This window comes from Corvus cornix, chromosome 8 (genome assembly GCF_000738735.6).
Source record: "Corvus cornix cornix isolate S_Up_H32 chromosome 8, ASM73873v5, whole genome shotgun sequence".
Taxonomy (NCBI): domain Eukaryota; kingdom Metazoa; phylum Chordata; class Aves; order Passeriformes; family Corvidae; genus Corvus; species Corvus cornix.
This window is the reverse complement of record NC_046338.1, coordinates 28,053,717-28,074,797: the sequence shown is the minus strand read 5'-3', so window position 1 is coordinate 28,074,797 and position 21,081 is coordinate 28,053,717. Positions and strand designations below refer to the sequence as shown.

Below are 21,081 nucleotides of genomic sequence, written 5' to 3'. Positions count from 1 at the left end.
CTTTTCCAAGTACTATAAATATTAAGACTACCCAGTTGTAAACACCTCTGAGATGACAGAAATATTTAGAAAGTGGAGTCCAGATGGAAATTACTCTTCAAGCCCTGCATGGGATTTGTTGCATTCACAAATACACATTAGAGCACGGCTGCTTCTTAAGCTTTTAAATGACTGTTGCTTAATGAGCAGTTGGGACAATCTCCTTCCTCTAATAGGAAATGAGGGCTGAGGGGACTGTTGCTGTCACCAAGGGATGGTTGGTAGGGCTGTGCTGGGAGGAAGAGCATGGAAGAACACCCCCTTCAGAGAGGTGGAGTTGTTCTTGTCTTGATGGATCATAGAATCATGGAATGGGTTGGGTTGGAAGATCACCCAGTGCCACCCCCCTGCCATGGGCAGGGACACCTTCCACTAGCCCAAGTTGCTCTAAGCCCTGTCCAGCCTGGCTTTGGACACTTCCAGTGCCAGAAGAACACCAAGAAATTAATTGCCTTTCACTGGGCAGATTGCAGTGAACACTGTCCATGGCAAAGGCTTCAAAACCCTAATCAAACACAATTATTCTTCACAGCTCCTGTCCCACACACCACATCCCTCATGGAGTGGGGGAAGACTTTGAACTTCTTTTGCAAATTCGTATTTTTTTGAAATTCTTATCATCCTGGAATGGGAGTGGCTTGTCAGGTGCATCCACATGGGAAGAACACGGTGTCAGCAAAGTAAGAATCTATGAGCTGGGTCAGGGAGGGTCAGGCTGGAGATCAGGGAAAGGTTCTTCCCCCAGAGGGTGCTGGGGCACTGCCCAGGCTCCCCAGGGAATGGGCACGGCCCCGAGGCTGCCAGAGCTCCAGGAGCGTTTGGACACCGCTCCCAGGGATGCACAGGGTGGGATTGTTGGGGTGTCTGTGCAGGGACAGGGGTTGGACTGGATGATCCCTGTGGGTTTCTTCCAACATTCATGGATTCTGTGATCCTACAAGTGAAGAAGTGAATTGCCTCCAGGGGTTTTTCAAAAGACAAAGACAGCAGATGAGCTACAAAGGTTTTGCAACAGGGAAGCCCTGCAGGAGAACAAGGAATGGTTTCATTTCCACCTTAGCATCAGTAAGAGCCAAGGAACAACACCCTTTAGAGACACCCTTTAGAGAAGGCCAAGAGAGTGAGAAAGTGGATGTAACAAAGGGTACCACACACAAAAGAAGTTTGATCCCCTCTGCCAAACCAAGGACCACTGTCCATCCAGTGGCTGTGCCACAGCCTGTACCAGGGGACAGGGCAGGGAGCAGACAGAAGTCACCGTGTGGTGCCCTTTGATCCTCCCAGATCCCTCACAAGCTCTGTTGCTGGACACTCCCCAGCGGTGCTGCTGTGACCCTCCTGGTGTGATGTTACCACGCTGGGAAGTCGCTGCCTCTGGCTTCATTAATAAACACACACCATGCCAGCATTCTGGGAACTGACCTGCCACTGCTGCCGGCTCCTCCTCCTCCAGGGACTCCTGGGTGAGCAGCTCTGCCAGCGGGGACAGGGGGTAGCAGCTGTTGAGGTTCAGCCCCAGCATGAAGTTGTGCACCTTGCCAGCGCGGCCCTCGCGCGTGTTGAACAGGGCGCTGTCCCCCACCAGGGCCATCAGCATGCGCTGCACCCAGCTCTCCTGGCTGCTCTCCTGCAGCCTCTCCTGGCTCTCCTGCTTTGCCTCAGCGCTCTCAGTGCCTGCACACAAAAATGAAAGCACCCAGCAGTGATATTGAAACATAGCAAGTGTAATGCCAGAATTTCAGGGGCTACAAAATAAAGGACCTACGAAAATAAAACACTTCTTTCAACAAGCCAGGGGCGGGATGATGGAGCTTTGCTGCCATCATTTCAGAGGAGCGCAGAGAATCCATCAGCCAGTGAAACCTTCAATCTGCACCACAATAGTGTGGATATCAGGAAAACAGACTGGGAATGTCTTAGATGACCTGAGGAAGACTTAATTAGTCTGAGGGCTTTCTCTGTAAGCTCTGCTGGGCTCAGGGACAGACCTGAGCTGGTAAGAACCATACTTGATGTAGACATGAATTCATTTGGATGTGCATTGACAGCCTTCTCCATCTTTCCTGCCTCTTAGAAACCCAGCTTTCCTCAGGAAAGCAGTTAGTTTGCATAAAGGATAATGCTATAGCATGGGAATGCTAAAATACCTGAAAAGATCTTTACAGTAAACTGTAATCTACAATTAATATCTGGCTTTAATTAACTAAAGAGTACAATCAAAGATCCAGACTTAGATGTCTGCAGTTGGAGCTCGCAGTAAAAATGACCTGAACAGGTACCACCCTGCATTCATTCACCTGTCAAAACTTGACTTTTTTTGGGGTGTTTTGGATAAGAAAATAGTTCAGGCTCAAGCTTGATACTTTAAATCCAGCTTTAAAACTTGCCTCTTTAACCCAGGCTTTAAAGGAACTGAGTTTTATATAAGTAGCAAGAAAACAAGCATCAAAGAAATCCAACACCTGTCCAATAGCACTCTATGGAAGCGAGAGGGATTTCCAAGTGTTTACAATCCCAGATTTGTTGGTTGTTCACTATGGCTACAAACTAGGAGAGAAATGTGTTTGGTGCTGGCTGTAGTGTTCAAACAGGAAATCCACACATAAACACAAAACGTGGTACCACCTACGATAAGGGGAGTTGAAGAAGCAATCACTGAGCTGAGTTAGTGACATAACTCCCTGTCTCACCATAGAGGATTTTCTTTTCTTCTGTAGATCCTGAAATGACAAACAGCTGCATCCCCATCTTTGCTCCACTTGTTAAAAATAAAACCAGGTTTTTGCAGGTGAAAATCACTCTTGTCCCCAAAATATCATGAAGTACAGAAAGCTGACTAACACCGCAGAAATATCCAGGTGCTTTAGGTACTTAGAGATAATTGTCAGTAGGATCTTTCCTTCCCACTGCCCAAGATTCCCTTTGTGGTTGTGCCTCTTCAGGGAACCTGGATTTGGGCATTGTTATAAACACCGTGCCAAACACAAAGAACTTCCTGTATCAGATGTCATTTGTAAAGGTGCTAGAAGACACCTGTGAATGCCTGAAACACATTAAACCATTATCAGGAAAGTATTTGATCAGGAAACCCTTGAAAACAATGGGTAGTGTTGGTTTGGGGGACTGGCAGCAATTCCAAGGTGCTTCTGAGCTCAGCAGCTTGCTGGAAACAGACTTCTGGAGAGCTCTGGCCCAGCAAACTACATTTTTGGGTGTATGTGGAATTCCAGATGTGTGAGAGCTGATGATCAGCTTGAGCAGGAGACATGAAGTCAAGCCCAGAACCTCCTGGGGTCTCTTGTTCTCTGTTTTGCTGAGCCACACAAAAGCTGATGGAAAAAGGAAATTATGAAATGAAATCTGAGCATTTCCTTACCTTTTGGATGCTGTGATTCATCTTCACTGTCTGAGCTGTCGTTGCTTACAAGGTGCTTTAGCCTAATATTTTCTGTGAAAGAAATAGAAACTCGTTTAAACTGATGGGGTTTAACTGGCAGAACACTTAAGAATTTCAAAACAATCTGAGTCATAAAGTTCTCACAGTCTTTATAATAGAAAATACAGCTGAAGAGAGTGGCTCTGCTGTGGACATTAGAATGTGAGCAGCAGGTATTGGCTTTAGCCCGAAATTTTTGGGCTGGAAAAGAAAATGTAACCCTGAAGCAGTACCTCCCACTCCTCCCTGCACCACATGCCTGACACACTTTATTCACCTTCATTAAAATTTAGATGTTTTGCTTCTGTCCTCTCAACAACTCCTACAGAAATGTTACTGTGGTGCCAAGGTGCCACTGGGACAACTCCAGCTCTGCTCCAGACTGTGGTTCAAGCCACATGAATATTTTCACATCTGAACCCGCTTCAAAGAATAGTTTTTAAATGATATGTGAAATGAGTCACAGATGACAGATAACATTCTGCCTCTCACTATGTTTCAAAAGCAGACTTTTCCATGATCACATTTATTGACAGGGATCCTCTATGAGGAGGCGTTAACAGTCCTGAGGGGCCTCAGAAATAGGAACCTGAAGGTCTCATTTTCATCCATAAGTAAGAGATTATCAAACAGCTGAATTCCATCCATTAGGAGGCAGAGGCAGACAGAGGTTATTATTTAAAAACTATCTCAATCTACATTTTCTCTTCTTGCTCTTCAGAAAGATCTGGCTGTCTAGGACAATTTATTTATTGGTCAGATCTTCCCCTGTGATGCTGCCTTCTGAATAGGAAACAAAAGTGTAAAAAACCTTTCATCATTAACTACATTCTCAGATAAACTCGGTAAGTCCATCCAAACCAAGCCACAACTCTTTACAGTCATCTTGCCACTTGTGTGCCAAGAGTGAAACCAAAACCATTCAATTTCCAAAGGATCAGATACCAACAGGCTGTGATTAGAATGGAGCAATCTAACAACCCAGAGATGAGAGTTTAGGTGCATTTGCTAATCCCTTCAATAACACGGCCCAGTGTCAAGAGATGACACAAGTAACTATCAAATGTTTGTCAGCTTCTGCTCTCCAACAATCAGCATAACAACATAGAGAGAGGATTCTATTACCTTCCAGAAAAGAGCTGGATGTATGCATGTGACTGTCAGCAGCTCTGACTGATCAGAAGCAAAAGTGCAAGAAAGAACATTCCCAATGCTCTTTCTCCACCTCAGCAGCATCCAGCAGTGCCAGCAATTAAAGGTAATTGATTCCACATTCTTAAATGACCACCAGTGGTGCCACCCTTCCACAGAGGGAGAATCTTGCTAGTAATTGCTCTGCATAGAGGAATTATTTACTAAAATTACCTAATTCTTCTTCCATGGTGGGCCCTCTATTCTGAGAATTGGAGACACCAAGGACTCTGTTAAATAATATTGAAAATGCACTGCCCCAGACACCTGAAAGAGGAAAAATACACAATGAATGGTGCTTGGCAGAAGGAAAATAAACCCCACATATCTTAAAAAGCACTATTTAAGCAGTTGGTTGCTCTCTGAATACACCTCTGAGTTTGGAGTGGGCCAAGTCATAAGCTCAGATGTCCAAATCAGAACGAAAAACCATGGAAATAAGAAACAAATAAACAGTGTGTATCCATATCTCTGAAATCTTTCAAATGAATGTCTTCCAGCAGACTGAGAGCTCCACTTCTTGTCTTACACTTTCTGTGACTGAATTTAGAAGTCCATGAACTACTGAAATTGCTTTTATTTTCAAGCCTCTTCCTGTCACATACTCACCCATCAGGAAATGCAAGGGATTTTCGTTATATTTCTTCACCACTGTGCCCATAAAAAACTTGCTTCCAAACAAATCAGGAGACATGAAAGTGCCATACTTGGCCATTCCAATCTCATATGGACTGAATTCCACCCAGTCTGCAAAGTCAGAAACAAAATTGTGCTCAGTCAGAAATCTCACCCTGAATAGAAACAGAGGAGGAAAACACAGAAATGAATGAAACCTTTCTCCAAGCAAAGACATTTTAGTGAAATGGGAAGCCAAATAACCATCAGGAATATCAAATCAAAGTCAGTGATATCTCAGCAGGGAAAGAATCCTCATTCTCTCTTATCACCATAAACTTTGGTAAAAAGAATGAGGTTGGAAAACCAGAGGTATAAAAGGAGAGATCACAAATGAGGAACACACAATGACATCTGCTTTTCATCCCCTGCTTCAACATGATTCCCTGCCACATGTGGGTCTAAGCTCCAAGCTGCTTTTCCTTCACTGCAATTCCACCAAAAATATGGAGAACAGTGACAGAGGTGGCACAACAATCACTGAATATCCCAAGGGTTGTGAAATATTCTAGGAGAGCTATTTGGATTCTACCCAAACCTAAAGTTTCTGGGGAAATCCAATATCAAAAGGCAAAGCTGAGAGGCAGCTGATAATCAATTCAAACATTGCTAAAGATATCTTTTAAAAGTCCATTTTATTGAACAGAGAGCTCAAGAAAAATTCAGAATAAAATGTTCAAATGCATTTTCTGATCGGAGCAGAAAATTTCAGAAGTTATTTACATTCTACTGATGTAGGCCTTTGAAAATGGATCTTAGCTGACTTGGAAACACTTTGATACCAGTGGAGCTGCTTCCATCAGAGAATTCAGTTCAAAAAGGGAGCAAATAACAAGCAAAACATAACTTCTCTTTTTAGCATTTCACTCATTCATCTATTTCATCTTCCCTATCTTTAGCAGGGATTGATTTGACTCTAAACAAATCAGAAGTAATTCTGAAAAAGAAAGGCAAAAGAGAGCACTTTGAAAAATCCCCACATGTCATGGAATGCCATCCACCCTCAGGACATTCCTGCTGATCTGTGGAGCAGGTGAACTCTTGTCCTGAAAAGGAAAGATTTAATCACAACTGCTGGGAGTTTCATTTCACAGGGTAATGCTTATCTGAGCTAAGTCAAACACAACATCCTATTTTCCAAATAAATCACCCACAAATCTTCACATTCACTGGAACAGAAGGAAATTCCTTTGAAGACCCAGTCCAGGAATTGCATATCTCCTTTTGGCTGTATAAATATGAATTGGCAGATATGTATTTAGAACCAGGGTGACAGCAAAGCTGAACTGAGAATTAGAATTTATTTGTGTTAGTCCACTTCCAGCTTGCATTTGCACTGAAGGAGATTTCTCAAATCACAAAGCCTGCTCAGGAAAACAAAATTTCTACCTTAAAATCAATGTAAATTAGGAAATGTAAATATTTCTGTTCAGGATCTAGCACCCTCTATAATGACAGAGATGTCAGCCTCAAAAGGCAAACCCAAGATCCACTGGCACAAGGAATACCTCTTTTTAGAGCAGAGTAAAGCCTTCAGGTGCTTCTGATCTTGCTTAGAGAAAGACATTATTAACTAAAGATCCTTTTGGTTTTAAAATAGTAACCCAAATAAAATTTACTGAAAAACAGAAGTTCATCTAAAATCCAAAATACTCCTATTTTCAAACAAAAAGTTATCAGTTTCCTAAGTAGCAAAGTTAAAGACACGTTTTCCCATGAAATATTTAGCCTAATTCACAACCTCATTTTCATTTCCAACCAAAGCTTTGACAGCAACTTCTCCAAATAACTATTTCAGGAAATACAATGACATAAACCTGGAGAAACCACCTTGGCACTTCCCTTTTCAGTTCTGTATATAACTATATATAGATGCACACATCCTTATCTTTGTGTGGCATCTTCCACAACTGGACCCACTCTCAACTGAAGTTCCCAGAGAGGACTAAAACCGATGGAATAAATACAAGAAAAACGGATTTTTGTATTACCAACAGCACTTTACACTGGGCAAGAAGTAAAAAAGAGGCATTATATCTAATTTGTTTGTCTAATTTTAATCACAGAATCATTAAAGTTGGTAAAGACCTCTAAGATCATCAAGACTAATTGCTGATTTCACCCTTCTCTGAAAGAGAAGGTGACTGAGGACATTTTCCTTTCCCTGTTTGATACACTAATTTAAACATCTTTTCCCTGGTGGAGTCACCAGGTTCCTCTTTGGCTTGGCACTCCTATCTGAGTATGTGATCACCTATCCCTGAGTAACTTCTTATCACTCTGTCAGATTCCCAGAAGTCAGATGCAATTAGTCTCAGGTGCATTAAAAAAAAGGGGATTTTAGTCAGCCACACACCTCTCTCCTTGCCACAAGTGACTCAACACAGATTGGGAACACACCTGCAAACATCAGCTCTGAGACATCTGGTTTGACGTGCAGACAGGTGAACAGTGGCAGAGCACACTGGGAATTATTGATCTTCTCTTTCATGTTGCTCAGAGTGGTGTCCATCCTCTGCAAGGAAAGAAAGACATCCTGTAAAGGCTTGCTGATATATATATATATATGATGTATAAAAAATAAACATCACATGTTTTTATTTTGTATAAAGATCTGGGAGACTCCTCCTGTCTCTGAAATTTGAGAAAAAACGTAGGCAAACTCAGTTACTTTTATGAAAAACAGAAGAATTGGTAAAAGGAAGTAATCTGCCTGGATGCCTTTTTTCTGCACAATTAAGGAAGGAAGGAGTGGGAGGCAGGAAGAGGAAATATGCTTATGTTCCACAAGCCAAAGGGGCATGGCCAAAAAGCAATCAGCTCTGCTGGACGAAGCCAGTGCTTTCCTTTTCTTACTCTGAAAGACGAAAGCAAGGAAATATCTCGTAGGAAGAATTAGGTAACGTTTTTCAACCTGGGCTGTTTCTGAAGAGTCAGCCACAAGGTAACTGAGAACACCAAATGCACTATGAGGAGGCTTTTCTATTTGCTAACCACCTGCATCTCTCCTGGAAAACATTCTGGAGCCTGCAATCAAAGAAAGGCTGAAGTCATTATGATGCAATAGCACTGACATGTGTTATCTGTAAATAACCACCAGCTTGAGTGCCATTTTTCACTGATGTGTCAGGTTCTGATTTAAACTAAACATCTGTGCATTTGTTTCATCCCTTGGTAAACAGGGACTTCTAACCAACCTCACATAATCATTAACAGCCCTTCAGCATCAGAATTCTGCACATCTGCCACTAAAAGCTGTGCTGCCTCTTTTTCAGTGTTTTAATTGTTTAAAATAAAACCCACTATCAGTGTACACTCATGAGAGATAGAAGTGTATAAAACACATCTGCAAATCTATTAACACATTTCAATCTTGCCACAAGACCAAATCCAGCTACTGCTCACCTGACTCATTTGAACTCTGAAGTCTGTGTGCCTGACTCAGCCAATCAGGAATTTTCAATAATAGAATACAAGAGTGTGAAGCTCTCCTGTTGTCCCTTTTCTCAAAAAACCAGGGGGATCTTTCAAGTAATTTTTTAAGCAAATGCTGTTTTTCTTATAGCAAAATGTGCACCCTTCGTTAAATGTCGCTAAGGTCATTCCAGAAAAAGGGTAGTGGTGGGAATGATGGAAGAGTTTGACAGCTTTAACAGCATCAGAAGCCGAGCACTCACATCGTGGATGAGTGTTTCCCCTATGAGCATCCCGAAGATGTCTGTGAAGGTGACGGGCTGCCCCGAGCTCTTCTTGTTCCACAGAGCCTCGATGTAGCGCTTGACCTTCTGCGGGGTGAGCAGCAGCAGGGGGTTGTGGCTCACGGAGTTCATCAGCTCCTCGTTGATCTCCTTTGGGCCCTTGGCTGGGAAATCCGGGTGGGAATACAGAGTTGACATGTACCTGCAATGGCAAACAGCCTCTGTGAGCATCAAACCTGCTGCAGAGTCAGCTGCCTGAAAGCTACAAATAGCTCATAAATGATTTGATACAATTACTGATTAAATCAGGTTAATTAACTCTCCATTCATACAGGAAATTGTCATTTCCTTTTTCTCAGAGCACAGAAAGCTGAGCAATTTGTTCTAAATATAAGCATAGGATCAAACACTCAACAGGCATTTCCATAATGTGTATGAAGTAAATGATTACAGTGTCCTCATTTTTCCAGACAGAGCATCCTAAGCTGAAAGGAGCTCTTCCAGTTGGCATAGCTCAGTTTGGCAGACTGGAGGTCTCAGGACAACACATGCAGTTCTCTCCCTGTAAGATGCACCTCTCTGCCCTCCAGTTCATTATCACTACTGAAAAATTCCTAAAATATCTCAGTGTATCACAGAATCCCAGAATGGTTTGGGCTGGAAGGGACCTTAAAGCCCATCCAGTGCCACCCCTGCCATGGGCAGGGACACCTTCCACTAGCCCAGGTTGCTCCAAGCCCCATCCAACCTGGCCTTGGACACTGCCAGGGATCCAGGGGCAGCCACAGCTTCTCTGGGCACCCTGTGCCAGGGCCTCCCCACCTTCACAGGAAAGGATTCCTTCCCAATATCCCATCTAAACGTACTCTCTGGCAGTGGAAAGCCGTTCTCCCTTGTCCTGTCACTCCATCCCTTGGAAATTGTCTCTCTCCATCTTTCCTGCAGCTCCTTCAGGCACTGCAAGGCCACAGTGAGTCACCCCAAAGCTTCCCTTGTCCAGGCTGAACAATCCCAACTCTCGCAGCCTTTCCTCCCAGCAGAGCTGCTCCATCCCTCTGATCATCCTGGTGCCTCCTCTGGCCTCTCCAGCAACTCCAGGTCCTTCCTGTGCTGGGCCCCAGGGCTGGGGCAGCTCTGCAGGTGGGCTCTCACCTGAGTGGGGCACAGGGGCAGAATCCCAATCCCCTTCCTGCTGCCCATGCTGGGGGCTCAGCCCAGGGCCTGAGGGATGGATATCTGGGATGGATATGGCCCCACTTTCCAGGAGATGATGCTTCCATAATAAACTGAAGCACAACAACTACAACCTGTGCAGAGAGTTAATTGACTGTGAGGATGTGGAGAGGCATATAATGAGTTTGTTACTGAGAAACAAGTTAGTTTTACTGCAAACAAAGCTCAGACACACAGGGTCATGCCCAGCCATTTCTGTGACAGCACAACCAACCCTGTCCCACGTGGGCTGCCAGGACTTGATCCACGGGCTCCAGGTCAGCTCCTGGGTGCAGGGAAAGGGGAATGCAGCTGGAGAAGTCAGCACAAGGTTGAAGCAAGATGGCAGAAAAGCATTGCTCCAAGGTTAGGCATGCAGCTGAGTGGACAAGCAAAAACCTGCCTCTCCAGGAAAGGAATTCTCCACCCTTCAGGAAAAAAAGAAAAGAGAATTATTCCCAAGTGATAGACTGCATGGAAAAGAAAGAAAAGAAAGGGAGTGCCTAGGTGTCAATTTGTTTATTCAACAAGCAAGGAAAGACTGAAAGGTGACATCAGAGAGCAAAAGCAAATTTGTTCAAACACAACTGTCTCCAATCTGTTTCTGACTGCAGAAGTTCAGATAATCTCGCTATTTTAACTCAGATTTTATAGGTTCACATTAGACCAACTACGTATTCACCCTTGGGTTATCCCCAAAGGAGACCTCACAGCCAGCAGACTGACATCTGTCCTGAGCAGGGTTGGCAAACCCTTCCCCAGAAACACAGGGAATGTTTTAATACCACACTGCACTATTCCATTGCTCTTCATCCACCTTCTGCTTTCCACAACTGTGACCAAAGTGCATCCATCTCTCAGTGGACAGTGATAAATCTGCCCCCACCACCAGTGATAGAAAACTCAGGTTCCAACCTTTTGTAGTCCAATCTAAAGGAGAAACTGACTCTAGTTCACAGACACTTCTGGCATTTCAAAACCTCCTGGCATTCTGAAAGCTTGCCTCTAGTCTGGGAGGGGGGAAGCAAGCTTCACACAATGAAAAATAATTGACAAAAAAACCCATCCAAGGAATAGAACTGATCATTACCTCCTTCAGGAGTCAACTTTGGAGTTAGAGTATTTGCATGGAATTAAAATTCAGGTGCTTCCTTAGAGCTAAATCAGATGATAAAACTCATCCCAGGCAGACTCCCTGCTCATTTATATTCCAACAAGTCTTTTCCTCTCACAGAAATAAGACATTTGTTTAATCTCATCACTGAGTCTGAAAGGATGCTGGAGGTTTCTGCTCCAGCCTCCTGCTCAATGCAGAGCCAGCCTAAGTCAGATGAGGCTGTGCTCAGTCAAGTTCAGCTTTCACATGAGCACTGCCTGAGTCAGACTGAGAAGATGACACTGCTCCCAGCCTACTCAAGTGAGGATGGCTCAACACATTCCAGTGTTGGCCACTCTCACTGCAACATAGTTTCCCTAAGAGTTAATCCAATTACTCCTTGTCCTTTCTCTGGGCATCTCCAAAAAGAGTCTCTTTTCTTCACAGTGACTTACCAGGAACTGAAGACAACACTAAGATCTCCCCCATCAATACCTGTGCCTGCTCCTCAAGGCTAAATGAAGTATTTTAAAATTTTAGTATTTTCTAAATTAAACAGTGCCAGTGAGACTGAGACAGGGTAATCCACAGTGGGATGCTCTGCAGAGTGGCAGCCAGGCCCTAGACGTTCCCAGTAAATCCACCAGGATTTTACACTGGGTGTAAAACGGAGCAAAAGATCTTTCAGTGATTTTGAGGCACTCTAAAAGCCCTCCCAAAGCATACAACATATTTTGGGTTGATATTTTGGGTCATCAGCTTCAAATCACAAGGGATTTTTTTGGTTTTTCACATTTCATCAGGAAAATAAAACAACACATGTTGGGCATTGATATAGAAATGCAGGTGCATATGTGTGGCACCTCTTTCCATCCGTTCTTGCTCTCAAAGCTCCTGAAGAGCACCTGGAGCCTGAGCTGTCCTTGCCCTTTGGGGCATTCAAAACACCTCCCCCAGCAGAGTTGGACGTGTAAAATGTGCTGTGAATTATAACCATAGAAATAAATCAGCTCTCGTGCCAATTCCTTCAGAACTTGCTGCAGAACAGTTGAGGATAACCAAGAGGAAAGCCTTACCAGGTGGATCCGGAGAGCCCAGCAATGTACGTGGCACAGTCCAGGACTCCTGACTCAAAAAGTGCTTTCATGACTCCAGCAAAGCCCACCATGGCCCGGAACCCCCCTCCCGAGCCCAGCACGGCGATCACTGGCACCTGCAGGGATGAGAGCAACACCACCACCACATCAGTGACACGGGACACACCAGGAGCATCCAGTCCAACCCCTGGACACCCCAAGAAGAATTAGAATTTATTTGAAGAAGTCAGCACTTGTAGCAAGATTTCTAAACAAAAGTATACTCAGAATTTCTTTAGAACTGTCTGTCCTTCTTATCCACGATCCGAAATAGAGGAGATATTAAATTTAGTTATTACATGAACTGTTCAGTTACAAGACCACAGAGATTTTTAAAGCAACATAAACACCAGGTTTAATCCAATTCATATCATTGTGACAGAGCCAATGGCAGTAAAAGTTACTAATGAGAAACAGAACAGAAACAAATAATATTTTGATTGGGAGTTTAAAAACAAGTTTTATAACAAAAACATCCAGTATTACTACACAGCATGAAGACAGTCTCAATTTTACCACCACTTTGCAAAAACTACCAGAGAGGTAGCGGGAATGTATGTGGATCTGGACAACTACTCAGCCACCGAGAGAGGAGTGACCAGAACCAGGGATGGTTATTGTGGCACCAGGTTAAAACTGTGTCCACAGGGGTTTATTTTACACTCCTCTCCTTCTTACTGCCCAGCCCTGACATCCAGGCTGTTCCCCTCAACTGCACAGCTTCCCCAGGTATCTAAAAAGAAGACAAAATAAAATAAAAATGTACTTGCTCCCACCATCACATGTTTTGGCCTAAGCAAAGGGCCCATCTGGTTCCCAGTTTCCAAAACCCAGGAGGATTTTCCACTGTTCAGCGGTGGCAAAGGAACCACCTCTTGGTTGTTACTGAGCATAAAAAGAATCACACAGCTGTGCCAAAAGCCCCTATCTGATCAAACTGCTAATCTGCCAAAAATCTCCCTGAAAGGCAATTTCAGGTGCCTATAGATGGAATTAGTGATAAAAGGATCCATGTGACTACAGAGTCCTGTTCTTTCTGCAGACTCCATGCTCCAAGCCATGAGACTCCCCTGAGGACTGACCGTCACAAGGAAATGCCCGTGAACAATGACCAAGGCACTCAAGACATTTCTTGAGGCTTCCACTCCCCAAAACTGCTTATTCTTCATGCAGTGAGATTATTTTGTTACCTCCTTCATAAGTGTTCAGCTTTAGTAATAGAAACCACAGGTATTCCCTGGCCCCACATTCATCGTGCAGCTTCAGAGATACGGATCTATCCCAAAAATGACACAGCCCAGGGAAGGGTTTGGGATGTGTTTTGTTAAGCCAACGCCCCAATAACGGAGCAGCTGCTTTGAAGGAAGAGCCATGTCAGTAATCACTCCTTTAATAACATGGGGAAACTCTGGAAGCTCCTCAGGAGCACTGCTCACTCAGCCTGAGCAGACACATCCCAACAGAGTGGAGATGTCCCCTGCAGGTGCGAGCCTGGGGAAAGTATGTGAGAACACTTCCAGAGCACCTCTGCTCCACTCATCAGTGCACAGGCACCAGGGAAAATGGGAGTGTTCCTCCAGAGGCAGAGGAATCCGCTATGGAGACAGGCTGGGAATGTCCAGGAGAGTCACCAACATCCTGACTGCAATGCTTCCTGGATCCACAGGCACTCTGGGCATCCCAGATTCCTGCACTGGGAAGGGTGGATACAACGAGGGGAAGGTGGATTATGGAATCACAAAATCATTCAGGTCAGAAAACACCTCCAAGATCACCAGGTCCAACCATCAGCCCAGCACCACCACCATGTTCACCACTAAACTTTGTCCCCAAGTGCCACATCCACACATTTTTTTAATTCCTCCAGGGATGATTCCACCACTGCCCTGGGCAGCCCCTTCCAAAACTTTACAGCTTTTTCAGCGAAGAAATTTTCCTTAATATCCAACCTGAGCCTCCCCTGGCCCAGCCTGAGGCCGTTCCCTCTCCTCCTGTCCCTGTTCCCTGCGAGCAGAGCCCGACCCCCCCCCCGGCTGCCCCCTCCTGTCAGGGAGTTGTGCAGAGCCACAAGGTCCCCCCTGAGCCTCCTTTGCTCCAGGCTGAGCCTCCCCAGCACCCGTGCATTGCACAGTAAATAAATAAATCTTTAAAATGATGACAAAAAACAACTGAAGAGAAGCACCTCCTGCACATTTCCCCTCATTTATTTCAATACAAGCTGAGCTGCAGCATAAATCAAGTGAGGCAGATTCAGAGTCCTCTCCTGCTCTGCAGAGGAAGCAGGCAGGTTTGTCAAAACAGCTTTTTAGCTCCAATTCAGTTTCCAACATGTTTAAAGGCACAAAACAGTAAAAACTGAAATGAAATACACCCATCCTGCAAGTTGCCCTCTAGGATAAATAGGGCAGAGGTAGGGAGGGGGGAAGGAGCTGCAGCCAGAGCACCCAGAGCCAAGAACCAGGAAACCATGTCCTGATGAAGAACAGAGAAAAGAGGATACCAAATGCTGCACACTCCTCTACTGAACCCTAAATCCTTTGTACAGAACCACCAGCACATGAGATCACTCAAACCAAAAGGTTCTTAATCATATCTTCCAGTAATCAGGCAAGAAAAAACTGAACCATACTACATCTTGTTTTGGGAACAAGTGGCGCAGATGTTTTTATCCAAATGCCCTGGAAACACGGTGCACAAAATCTGAATATCTGTGTCAGAAAAAAAAATGCCATAGGGCACACAAATGATTATTAAAAAATTGTTCTGCAAATCCAGTTTGTAGAGAACTACATGCTTTCTTTAGAAGATCATGGTATTTTTAGAAAATTGCTTGAAGCGGCAAAAATTATAAAAATAAACTGAGCAACAATGAAAGTATGAGAAATCTCTGTGTTTCCAGAATGTGCCTAAGGATTAAGTTAGCAAATTTGGAACTACTCACTTCTCCATCCAGACATGTATAATGAATTCAGAGGCATTAAGTGTCTCCCAGCATCCCTGCAAAGCACAAGCTACTCAAGAGATAAAGCAACTTGGGTGAACTTTGAGTAAGTGACTTGTCCAAGATTAAACAAGGCCCACAGACAACTGAGACTACTCAATGTCTCCCAACTTCATGTTGAGACTCCAAACATCCAATAAATCCTCCTGCTATCTTCCATCTCTAGCAATAAAAGTAAAACTGCAGTTTAATTTGAACAAAATAGGTTTTTTCATTGCTAGAAACAGATAAAAATTCTGACAAGTCAGCTTAGAAATACACACTTGGCATAAGAAAAACAGAGGATAGCTACAGCTACTGTCTGGGAAGATGCAATTGAACTGATAAAATTTCAGTATTGGAGACAGTGAGGGATACCAAGGGAAGATGATGACACAAAGAATAAGAGATCTTACCTATCCTTTGCCATAATTCATGCACAGATACCACCTGCACGGAACTGAGACCTGAGGCACTGAGTATCACTCCAGTTCCAACTGGAGCTTGGCAGAATATCCACATCCTTTCTGAGGAAGATCCTATTCTGCTCTAGGTCACACCAATGTCCCACTGACAGATTACCTACTCTGATAAGATCTGCATGTGTTAAGATTAAAATAAATGAACTGAAAATTAGGAAACCTTGAAAATGTTCCTTCACAATACACACAATTTATCTCACTCCAATTAAACTATGTACAATACTTGTTAAATTCTTTCATGTTCCTCAGAAAGTTCACATAAGAACATTTCATGCAGCAAGACAGAGTTCAAAAGTACACAACAATGAAATATTTACCACCTGCCCAAAACTTCATGGAAATTCAAAAGATACTCTTCAGTGTTGGTTGCAAAAGAGTGTCACATTCTGCTTATACTAAAAATGCAAAAAAAGGAATCAATGCCAATGAAGGAATAAACCCAGATTAATTCGTGGACTCTGTTTATTGCTTGACACCCCCACAGGCACAAAGTGTTCCTGTCACAATTCAGGGAGCAGCACAGGAGAGGGAATGGGCAAGGAAGGAAGAGGATGAAAAAGCTACAACAAAGTAAGTAGATCTGGACCAAATGGATTCTTAATTAACTCTAAATAATGCATCACTAAGAGCTCAGTAGGATCTGGCTCCTCTCCTCACTGTGGTGTGAGGCCCTGGCATGGGGTGCCCAGAGAAGCTGTGGCTGCCTCTGGATCCCTGGGAGTGTCCAAGGCCAGGTTGGAGAAACCTGGGATAGTGGAAGGTGTCCCTGCCCATGGCAGGGGGTGGCACTGGATGATCCTTACAGTCCCTTCCCACCCAAACCATTCCCTGATTCTGTGATATGACCCAAGCCAGCATCAGCCCACTGAGATCTGTTGGCTTCCCTTCCTCTTGGCTCGGTTCAAAGCACCAGCAAGTCAAGGAAAGCTGTACTTTCCCATGTTTCAAAGAAATAAAACTTCATAACCCTAATCCAGTAAAACTGGCTCAAAGAAAAGAAGGAAGGAAAGAAATAAACTAATTTCCAAGCTGACTCTAAATTTAAACCAGCTCATTTCCTGCCTACTCTCTCAGAGATGAAGGTCACAGAGCATGGGATGGGTAGTGGGCATGCAGGGGCACATTCTGTGCTGGTTGAGTGCCCAGAGCCACTGCAGGATTCAGCAGATATTTTACACACCCTGAAGCACTTTTCAGATGGCAATCTCCCTTCAGAGCCAACACCTTCACAACGTCTGGGATTCAAACAGGAAAAGTTGGAGCAGTTTGTTTAGAGGGCCAATGAATCACAGAACCCCAGAATGATTTGGTTGGAAAGGACATTAAAGCCCATCCAGTACCACCACAATGCCACCCCAGGGACACCTTCCACTAGCCCAGGCTGCTCCAAGCCCCGTCCAACCTGGCCTTGGACACTTCCAGGGATCCAGGGGCAGCCACAGCTTCTCTGGACACCCCGTGCCAGGGCTTCACTCCCTCACAGGCAAGAATTTCTTCCTAATATCTGATCTAAATCTCCCCTTTTATAGTTTAAAACTGTTCCCCCTGGTCATAAACTTTAATCTCTAACTTTAGAGCCAAGAAAAATTACTCTCCAGGCTAAACATTGTATGTTCATAGAGGAAAAGAATTTTTATTATCTACAATCTTTCTACATCGAACTCTTCCACCTCGCACACTCATTCCTTCCTCTCACAGGCAAATGAAGAATTCCAAAGGGGATGCTAATCCTGATGGGAACTCTCCAAACTTACATCACGGGAAGTGGTCAGGTTCTGGCTGTTCTCCTCCCCTAGAAACGATTTGATGCTGTGCATGATGTTGTCTCTGCGCTGCTGCCGGAACCTCTTCTCCTCATCGCACAGGGCCATGCTGAACCGCAGGTCCGTCGAGGAGCTGTTTGGAAAAGGGACAGGCTGGTACAAAAGGCTCAGTTCCAAACAGGATCACAAACATCACCGTGGGAAATGAGCAGATATGAGCAGAAATTCCTCATTCACTTACATAAGATGAAATGAAATTGTATTTCTCATGTGACGCCATTCATCAGCTCTGGAGTGATGGAGGCCAAGTACAACACGTCTTTGAGACATCCATTTTATATAGAACTCATTAAAAGGAAATAATTAAATACAGCAAGCGAGTTCTCCACTCACATACAATTATAAATCTTACAGCACAGATCATACTGGCATACCACAGAAAAATCTAAGCCCTCTTCTCTGTATTTTCCCCCACATTGTGGGATAAAACATGTACACAAGCCTGTGTAAGGATCTCGGTGCTGTACATAAATGAAGGTACAACTTCAGCTGCCACTTCTCATGGACAGCAGAGAGGAGTGGACAAATCCACCCTGGTACCCACTGAAAAGCACACAATGGTGAAATGGATCCATTTAGGCTCAGAGAATGATTCCCCAGGTTTTTAAAAAAACCTAGTATGTAATAAAATAATAGAATTAAGAAAGGGGGGGAAAAGACTCCCTAGAAGCAATGTTCCATGAAGATATTCACAATCTGCATGGCTATCAGGGAATAGCAGCAGAACTTGATAAGATCCTTTACATTTCAAAGCCTAAGGAGAAGACACAGCCAAGCATGTTCTGTTTATTTAATGTCAGAGATATGAAATACTTGTAATGTACAAAGCCTGGCTGGTTCAGGGTGGTCTCAACCACCCACAAATGCATTTTCCTAGTACAACAGGATGAGCAGAAATTATCCCCGGGGAATGTTTGTCAGTCTCTGGAGTTATCAGGAAAGAGTTTAACTTTTACAGTGGTCCGTGGTGCTATTTATAGTTACAGACAAAAAATGACTCCTTAAATGCCTTGCTCTCAGGAAATCATTTTTAGATTTAAAATACATTTTTCTGATAATGCCTCAAAGTGATTTTTGGTCTTTCACCATGATAGGTGAAGAATGAGGGAGAAAGGCAGCTAGAGAGGGGAAAAAAAGGGACAAATAAAGGTAGATATCTGCTTAGCTTTTACATGGAGAACTCCTGGCCCTAATCTTCACCTTTGCCTTCAGCACTGTGTGGTATTTACATTTAAATACATTTTAGGGGCTCTGTAACAGCAGTCATAGATGCTGGAAGTTAATGTGAGAGGCCCAGTTCCCAGAGAAGGTGAAACAGTGAGGATGAAGCTGCACCTGAGCGAGGTCTGTGGGTTTTTTTAGGGACAAAGCCCTCAAGAAGAAAAGCCCTTCAAATAAATCAGGCTGAGAGATTGACACAGGATGGCCTCACTCCTGCAAACATTTGGAAGGGTCACACATCTTAGTCCCAGTAAGGGTGTTTAGTCAATGACAGAATTACAACATGAAAATAAACCTCAGTTGTAAAAGTTCCTCTTTTTTACAGTAGCTGGTATTTCTACACTACAACAAGGAATTTTTGCACTCTACCTCACATGTTTTTAAGAAAATCCCAACAGGGTGGGACTCTTGGGGTGTCCTGTGCAGGCCAGGAGTTGGACTTTGATGATCCTTGTGGGTCCCTCCAATTCAGGATATTCTGTGATTCCATGAAAATTTTAATGAACAATTTAAAAAAAAAAAATTCCTTTGCTGCTGGTATATTTTCACCCTTTTTTTAAAAATATGAGATACTCACCATACCTCCAGAGACAATTCCAAAGTCATTTCTGTGACCTAAAGAAGGAATATTTAAATATGGTTACAGCACTTAGAGAGGGAAAACCCACAAACACACCTGGAACATCAACTACTACTGTCAGAATTTTTCCTTTTTTTTCCCCCTTCTTCACTTTTTTTAAAAAGGAGGATATTTTTGGCACATGTGAATGAGATTCTTCTCTATGGATTTTTTTTTTAAAGCGCACAGTGTGATTCCAAAATACACCACTAGCACTGAATAGAGTGGAAAATGATGGTAAGTGCTGACTTTCATTCCTCAGATCCCACTGTCTTGCCTTTCTTGAACTGCTAATCCCTTTCTGACAGTGCTACTCATCTCTGTCCTGAGGGGATCTGATTCTCTTCACCCACTTGTGGCTGGCAGGAGAACCAGGGGATCACATCCATCTGCCACCTGTGTGAGGGAATCACTGCTCTGTGTTCCACAGGAGCCACCAAGTGTCTTTCCACAGCTAAATATGCCTTAGCTAGCAGTCAGGAAGGGTGGTTGCTTACAACTTGCTGAAAGATGCAATGAATGTCACTGCACAATGGCTTCACTTGCCAACCACACTGAACTCCCTGGCCACAAGCTATGGGTTGGCCTTTCACAGAGCACTGAAAGGGCTGCCTGCAGGCAAGAAGTTAAAAAATTATGATTAAAGCACCAGTTCCCTGTCAGGCACAGTCCAACAGTACAAGGGTGAGGAACTAAGACAGAATGGAGAGGTATTTTCTGCTCCCCAGACTCTCTCCTGTGCAATGGCCAGGCTGGTGCAGCCCTGGAGGAGTGTGACAGACTCAGCGTGTCCTCCACCTAAAACCAGATTCTCCTCCTCACCTGGGGCATGTGAGCACCAGGCATGGAGCTACAACACCCCAGAATGACCCTCAGACAGCAGTGAAGGACATGGGATGCAAAGCTGCCTCTGACTCAAACATCCAGGCCCAATTCCTGAAACAGGAATTGCAAATGAGGCAGAGCATGAGCAAGCTGAGGGGAAAAAGAAGAGGCAGAGAAACAACAAAGGGAGGACATGAACAAACACAGTGAAGAGTTACCCAGGAAGGACTTCAAAGGCAGGGAAGCAATTACATTATTCCCCACCTGGTATTACTAATTTAGAAAGCACTCCTGAAACCATGCAGTGATCCAATGCTTACAAAAATGCATGCACATGAAATAAACCCTTGGAGGGAAGCATTCCAATAGGGAGATATCATGGCTTTTCTACACCTTACCCAGACTGCCACAGACATCTCAGCAATACATGCTATGTACACATTGTCTACATCAGGTTCAACCTGACTTCATCTCCCCTTAACTATTTGCTTATAAATTTCAGAGTGTATTTGCCTTTTTTGCACTGGTTTTTTCCCTATGACTCCCTACTAAGCTTTGCTAAATGCTGATGAGAAGTTAAAGCAAGGCAAGGCCTTGTACTAATGGAATGAGCTTTGTGAACTGTGTTTGCAAAATGTATTCATCAGT

The 21,081-nt window shown here is 43.9% G+C and overlaps 1 protein-coding gene across 7 annotated transcripts in view; it reads right to left on the bottom strand.

The window, feature by feature from the left end:
- The window catches only part of PLA2G4A (phospholipase A2 group IVA), a 70,110-nt gene that overhangs the window by 9,304 nt on the left and 39,725 nt on the right, over window positions 1-21,081 (bottom strand). For all 7 annotated transcript variants that reach the window (XM_039556030.1, XM_039556028.1, XM_039556026.1 and 4 more), the window contains 9 exons: window positions 19,567-19,604; window positions 17,700-17,841; window positions 12,424-12,560; window positions 9,019-9,241; window positions 7,742-7,856; window positions 5,276-5,413; window positions 4,841-4,933; window positions 3,416-3,487; window positions 1,462-1,713 (listed from right to left, as the gene is read on the bottom strand). In XM_039556030.1, the coding sequence (XP_039411964.1) occupies window positions 1,462-1,713; window positions 3,416-3,487; window positions 4,841-4,933; window positions 5,276-5,413; window positions 7,742-7,856; window positions 9,019-9,241; window positions 12,424-12,560; window positions 17,700-17,841; window positions 19,567-19,604 (1,210 nt within the window). The remainder of the gene's footprint in view (window positions 1-1,461; window positions 1,714-3,415; window positions 3,488-4,840; window positions 4,934-5,275; window positions 5,414-7,741; window positions 7,857-9,018; window positions 9,242-12,423; window positions 12,561-17,699; window positions 17,842-19,566; window positions 19,605-21,081) is intronic.